The sequence below is a fragment of the Gallinula chloropus genome, assembly GCF_964237585.1.
Source record: "Gallinula chloropus genome assembly, chromosome: 1".
Classification (NCBI taxonomy): domain Eukaryota; kingdom Metazoa; phylum Chordata; class Aves; order Gruiformes; family Rallidae; genus Gallinula; species Gallinula chloropus.
The window spans coordinates 17,476,445-17,483,789 of NC_140085.1; the positions used below are offsets into that span (position 1 = coordinate 17,476,445).

At 47.8% G+C, this 7,345-nt stretch overlaps 1 protein-coding gene across 1 annotated transcript; it reads right to left on the reverse strand.

Moving 5' to 3' along the window:
- Positions 1-3,636: 3,636 nt before the first annotated feature.
- LOC311191662 (cytoglobin-1-like) lies at positions 3,637-7,061 on the reverse strand (the record flags this gene model as incomplete). Its single annotated transcript, XM_084263905.1, has 3 exons — positions 3,637-3,765; positions 4,861-5,092; positions 6,967-7,061. 3 exons carry the CDS (start codon positions 7,059-7,061, stop codon positions 3,637-3,639), a joined length of 456 nt encoding a protein of 151 aa, XP_084120031.1.
- Positions 7,062-7,345: the final 284 nt, after the last annotated feature.

A 7,345-nucleotide genomic window follows, 5' to 3' on the forward strand; every position in this document is an offset into this window, starting at 1 on the left:
AGCAAACCTTTTTCATCACACTTTGTGCCATTACCAGCCTTGTGGTACCTTCTCTTTAACCAGGAAAGTGACTTGAAAGTCATAACAGAAGTGCTGCTCCCTGCATGTTCCTGCCTGGGCTGTGCCATCACAGCTTCTTACCCATCTCTAGGTGTTGTAAACAGCAATCAGCAGCAGCCCCTGTTCTTTCAGTGTAACACAACACCTCAGAGTGCTTTATCTTTACCTACACCCACAGCTCCACTGCAAGGGAGCTGAAGCAACCCTGCACTTTAATCACTAAATGGAAGAGTGGGCGCAAGGGAGGGTTATCAAACAGACCCTGCTAGGAGGATTTCTTGGAAGTTTCCCCAAGTCCTCTGCAAGGTGTCTACTCCCCTCTCTGGGCAGCCCTGGGATATCTGAGACAACCTTACCCCTGTACCTCCCTGAGCCTCTCTCCAGGCTGGGCCAGGAAGGCTGCTTGGCTCAGACTCTGCCAAGTGTCCTGTAAAACACTCCCTGGTATTTCAGAGCACCTTGGTGTGTTCACAGCCCTCGTCTCAGAGTGATGTGGTGATGCTGCCGCATACCACTAGACTCAGGGATTTTATCCCACCATCAATGTGCTTTGCAAGCACACCTTCTTCTGGGTAAGTTTCTGCTTTGTCACTACAGCAGATGAAGTTTTTAAAGTTAAATTTCTCTCATCTCTGGCTGGGTGTATTTGCCAAGGCTGCCCTGTTGGAAGGTCTAATTTTGCTCAAAGTAGTTGATGAACTGAATTTAAGTACATCTGTGGTTTTATAGTGTTTAGGTAATATTTGGAATTAGAAAATGTTTCTACAATGCCAAGTTGTGCTTGTGGGGATGCTTTTTTTCTCTCCAGAAACATGACAGGAGGTTTTAGTAGTTGAGGAGATAAACTTCCCCCGTGAGCTCCCTCTCTTCTTCCCCTTTCCCAGAATCTCCCATCTGTTTCTCTGGTTTAGGTGTCAGACACAAGACAACTCCATGGCACTTAGCTGCTTTAACCTGGCACAGGCACTTGTCATGCTACCCATGGCATGTCATAGATCTGTCATCTCACCCAGACCTTCCTGATGTCCCACAGATTCTAAGAAAACCATGAATCTTGGTGTGAGAGCTTTGGTCCCGACTCCCTGATGGTGCTTCATGGAAAATCTCTTCCTGCTACCTTTAGGTGTGGCGTTTTCCTTAGGTTTCTCTTTACAGGGTCAAAGTTATCCCTAAGAATGCATATGGTATGTATAGCACCACGTATTTACTGGCTCAGTAAGTAACAAGTGTGTTTGCTTTGCCTCCCAAGTACAAGAAGGTTGCTGTTTTGCAGAGGCACAGGGAGGTCCAAGGACAGTCAGACAGGATCGTGCAGTGAGGCTGCTGGAAAGCTGGGAATTCAGCTGGGTATCCTGTCTCAAGATGTCAACCGATCTGTGCTCTGTTGGGAAAGCTTCATGCCATCCTTTGAAATCTCTGATAGAAAAATAAAGGCCACATGCTCCTAAACCCCTCACACCATACAGATTCTTAAAATGTAACGTGTGTCCCGCCCTTGGAAATGTATTTAAAAAATAATTCCCTCTTTAATTACTTGTTTCACACGCTGCTTTTGCTGTGCTGCTCTCCATCACAGCAGCAGCAGGGACCACAACAGCCTTAAGCCATCAGCCAGTGTAAATAAAAAGCAGCAGTTAGTTTAAGCTTTTCAGACTGTTAATTACTCACACTCCCTCCAAGGGGTTTGAGACTATAAATATTTTTTTACAACTCTTGTTCTTTTCTTGCAACACTTGACACTGCTTTGCAACATCCTTCCCCTTCTCCCCAAGCGGGATAAAATACCAAATCCAATAAAGCAGCCTGGCCCCTCCTGCCCCCTCCTCCCTCTCTGGAAGAGCTCGTGTTCTGGGCTGTGGGATTTCAGCATCTTTTGCCAAACAAATGGGACAGGTGAGGAGAACTACATCTTGACTGGAGAATTCTGCATGTTTAGCTGTTCCCAAAATCGCTGTTTCATGGCCAAGTGGAAAACTTCCCTTACCACTCCCTGAGATGTCACAGAATCATAGAATTGTAGGGGTTGGAAGGGACCTCAAGAAATCATCGGGTCCAACCCCCCTGCCAAAGCAGCTCCCTAGGACATATCGCTCAGATAGGTGTCCAGACGGGTCTTGAATATCTCCAGAGATGGAGACTCCACCACCTCCCTGGGCAGCCTGTCCCAGGGCTCTGTCACCCTCACTGTGAAAAAGTTCTTCCGCATGTTGGTGCGGAACTTCCTGTGCTCCAACTTGCAGCCATTGCCCCTTGTCCTATCCCCACAGACCACTGAAAAGGGGCTGGCTGATTCCCCCTGCATCCCCTGCAGATAATTATAGACTTTAATTAGGTCCCCCCTTAGTCTACTCTTCTCAAGGCTGAACAGTCCCAACTTACTCAGCCTGATTGCTGATTGTCTGATTGCTCCAGGTGTGATGGGTGCTTTGGTGGGAGCTTGAGCTGGTTTCATAACCCGCCTCGTACCACCAGTTACCACACACTGCAACCAGCTACAGCTCCTGTGCACCATGAGTGCCTTTTCCCTGCTACAAATGAGAGAAGACGCCTGCTCTGGCTGTTTATTGCGTTGCACTGAAGCAGGACAGCACGTGGTTATTCGCAGTTGCTAAGGGATCATTTCACCACGCCAAGGAATACAAGGAAAAGCAGTGAAATAGTTCAGGACTCGGTTACCACTGAAGGGAGGATTGGGCCGTGCAGCAGGTCAGGATGAGGGCAATGTCACAGAATCCTGTGCTAAGCTGAGTCTGCCGCACCACCCGCTCAGCGGGGCAGCAGCGTCCCTCAGCTGGATGCATTTGGAGTAGCACAGGAGCTATAGCCAGCTTCTGTGCTGTTGCCTTCTGGCTGCGTGGCCAGAGCAATTTGCTGAGAGCAGCACCATGAAATCTGTGTTCTGGAGATGTTCATCCCTCCCCAGAGGGACCCAGTGGTGACCGTGTTCAGCATTGCCACCCTTCGCACTGCAAGCGGCTCCAAGAAACTTCTCCCCAGGCTGGGGAACTCTGCTGGCTCACGCAGGACAGGACTTTCTCCTTGTCTTTCTCAGACTTAAGTCTTTCCCATACACCATTCCCCCCATTGTTTTAGTTCAAACTGGTAACAACACCCATGACTTTTAAATAGTGACCTCTACAAGGTCCCTGGTGATGCTCCAAAACCTCCTCCTCATCATTCATGAGTATGGTGAGGTGGTAGGTGAGATAAAGAGCTGCTGGTGCCACTCTGGGCTCATGCTACTGGAAAGCGCAAGTCTTTCTCTCAGGAACAGCAAACTTAGAGTCATCATCTTAAAATGTAGTCTTCAAGGGCAGTGGCCAGGGAAACCCAACTGGAGCACTGAAGCTGTAAGGCACATCAGGATTTGTTGGTCAGCTTTGATGTATCTGCAGGTTTTATTTAACTGTAGAAACTCAGTTTGCTAAGGAAATTATTGACATGAATTATCTACATCATATAAGCCTTTTTCTTGCTTTTTTAAAAACTGTTTCGTTCTTCCAACTGTGGCTGGAGGCCCAACCCCAGCAAATCAGTGCTGGCGAGACGTCTGAAGAGCCTGGGGGTTGCACATCCTCACCAACCCTCTTCTTTGTAGACGTTGTTCAGGTGAGTGCAGATCTCATTGGTCACCTTCTCAAAGGAAGCTTTGCAGTCTCCACCAAATTTCTCCTCCATCAGTTGCAAGATAATGTCACAGATAATCTGAGCAAGGAGAAGGGAAATAAACAGCATGAACCTTTCTCCACGTTGTGAGTTGGAATTGGACAGTGGAAAGGGGGTGCAAAACCAGTTCAGTAGAATATAGCACACAGAGCTGGAAACAGGTCGTGGAAAACTAAGTGCATTACAGAATTCACAATAAAAATGCAGTCTTGGATGTTGCCAGTGAAAACCCATGGATGTTGGGTTTTTATCTATCCTGTATCTGGCTGACATTGACAGCACCCATATACACAGTCACTTAAAGACTGCTGTATGGGACCGACTTGCTTGGTCCATCTATTGCAGTCCTTCTCCTGGCAGTGTACTGTCCCAAACCTTTAAAGGCCACGAGGAGCCCCGTGTTGGACACTTCGGGAATTCATGGCTTTGGGGGTAAGTTTCAGGCAGAAATCCTCACTGACTCTCCCACTTACTGAAAACTGGGACTGCTGCTTTCGAAAGCACCATCCTGGTGCCTGAGTGACCTTTGCCAGAAGGTGCCTCTTTGTGCATTTTGTGTTGTGGAAGGCAGACAAAGTAGTCAGAAATACACTCTGTTGGTGACCTTGAGTGAACTTGGACAAGTCATTCCATTGTGTATTTCTTATCTGTGTTTGTTTAGTGATAGCAGTGCTATTGATGGCAGCTGCTTTAATTGTCCTAGAAAAGCTCACTTCCTGTTACTAGAGAAAAATGGACCTTGTGGGCTGAGGTTCAATGTTCAGCTGCTTTTTCTGTATCTTGTTATTAAATGGCAAGTGTGTGGGAGTCCTGTTTCACTGAGAAAACCCATTACAACTCGTGGGCAGATCTGCAGCTCCCACCTAAGCAGACCTGCCTGCATCACATCTGCTACTCAGCCTTATTCTTCCCAACAGATGCCAGATCTCACGTTCCTGCTATCATCTACCATCGACCATCTCAACTTCCACCATCTTCACTCTCTGAGTTATAAGTGTGTGTACATATATATACATACACTATATAGATGCACACACACACACACAGAGCCTGTTTTCCTCAGTATTTCCTCTCCAAGGAGAAGACCTCCTCCCATCACAATTACAGCTGCTGGGAAGACAGCTGCTGACTCACCCGAAAGTTTTTGGGGTCAATCTTCAGCTGGGTGGCATGTTTCTTGCCAAGTGGGTTCACTATCCCAAGAAAAGCCTCGGAGTTGTCCAGGTGCTGCACCATGTCATTGATGGCAGTGAAAACCTTCTTGCCGTGGCCCCTGACCTGGTCCGACTGTTTCATCTCTTCAGCAGAGTCCATGCCTTTGAAGTGTGTGAAGTAGGACTTGGTGTCTGGGTGCTCAGTAAACATCCTGCAGAGAAATGAGATATGTCCTAATTTGTGGACCAAGACATTGATGCAGTTATGTCCTCATGTTCCAAGCTTTATCTTATGTATTTATTGCCCTTTTTCCTCCTCTCTATTAGAACAGACACCTCTTTCCTCTGAGTTTCTTGGTTCTCCTTCCCACCTGTGCACAGCCCCTGTGCCCATGGCACCCTGACCCCTCCCTCACCTCTTCCCTGAGCACTTCCCTTTGCTCACTCTGCCTTCAAACCTACCTATTCGAAATTTATTCCACTGCTTGTAACATAAACATTTCCTCAGTGTTGTCTCAGTGTTGGGTGGAGATAAAATCCACAGAGACCTGGGACTGCGTTCACTCAGAGTGAGAGTGACAGTCTGATATTCCCAAAGTTGTTCTGGACAGCAGATACTTCCACTGTGCTCTTGGAGGGTGTTTCCCTGGGGAAACCCTACTACTGGTTTTGTTAATCATCCCCCTCCTAGAGTCCCTCCCACAGCTTTCCTCCTGCCTGTGATGGATTGCTGTTTGAGTACTGGGCATTGCTGACGGGGTTTATTCAAAAGTATCACAGTTCAATGCCACTCACAGCCATCTTGGCCAACCTTGTTAAAAAGCAGTTTACTCCATTGAGTAAACCAGTTATCCACCTGAAATGGCAGTAACAAAGTCCAGGTTGCATTTCACAGAGTCACAGAACACTTGGGTTTGAAGGGAAGTCACCTGGTCCAACCCCCCATGTCAAGCTGGTTTGCCCAGGACCATATCCACATGGCTTTTGAATATCTCTGTGAATGAAGACACTGCAACCACTCTGGGCAACCTGTGCCAGTGCTCAGTCACCCTCACAGTGACAAAGCGTTTGCTGATGTTCAGAGGGAACCTCCTGTGCTTCAGTTTGTGCCCATTGCCTCTGCTCTTGTCCCTGGGCACCACTGAGAAGAGCCTGGCTCCATCCTCTTTGCACCCTCCCTTCAAGTATTTATATAGATTGATAAGATCCCCCAAGTCTTCTCTTCTCCAGGCTGAACAGTCCCATGTCTATCTTGTACTGGGGAGTCCAGAACTTCTCTAAAGTCAGGGCCGAGGCTGTAGGACCCCAAGGCAAAACCTTCTAGAGTAAATTACCAAGCCACTGGATGCTCTTAGCATTTTACAGCTGCATTTCTGCCCCTAACTGTCCTCAGGTTGTGCAGACTGCAGACAGAAAGAGCAGTGCCTGACACTTCTTGAGACTGGCCCAGGTGTGAGAAGTGCTACACGAGAAAGCTTGAAGGAGTGGTAAAGGCATGACAACCAGAAACAGTGTTGGGGCTGATCAGTGCGTATGGTGGTGATGTAGGTCCCAGCTGAGAGAGGGATGTGTGTGACTAGAGGAAACTTGTGTCTAATGGAAGAAGAGTGGAAAACAAAAGTGAAAACTAAGAGCAGAAAGCCCACAGGAAGGGTATGATACAAAGGAACAGATGAGCTCCAGACTGGAAAGGCTGAAGGAGAATCAGAAGAGAAATGTTAAGGGCATGCAACTTCAGCATCACTGCAGGAGTTTAGTGATAAAGGGAAAGAGGGAAACAAGGCCTATATTTCACTCCCATTCTCTTTCATACCACACTTCCTTTGGGTTTTTTTATCTGGAGTGAAGAGATTGTTCTCATCTCTTCTTCCTTCCCCATCTCCCTCTTTTGTACTTGTACTTTTCCTTGTACTTTGCTTTGTGTGGAGCTCCCTCACCTGAGGTGCCATAAACCACAGCAAACAAAAATGTTCCCAGTAAGTGCTGGGTGAAAAGAATCCAGTTGTGCTCCTTCGTGGTAACTCAGTCCTTCCTGCCGCTCCTCCTTCAACACCCATGGTAGTGGCAGGATGGGATCTTTCCTTACCTGACCAGCACAGCTGTCCCATTGTCCTCAGCATCCACATACATCTTCTCCCAGGCACCGCGGGCACTTTGGACCTCTGCTTCAGAGAATGACATGGTGGAGGAAACAGCTGCAACACAGGGCACAGCAGGAGGGAGTAGGACAGGGAGGTCCTGGTGGGGCAGTTCTACTCCAGTTCTCTCCTTGGGGCTCTCTAAATACTGCCCCAGGGATTTAAGAGGTCTTGAATGGACTCTTTGTCTTCATTCCCCTCAGTCACATTTCTGCAGGCTTTAGAGCTGCCTAATCACTTTTAATCAGGAAAGAAACCAACCACATGAGGAAGGAGGACACAGCGGAGTCATGTGCCAGGGCAAACATCTCTCTGTCTGAGCAGGAA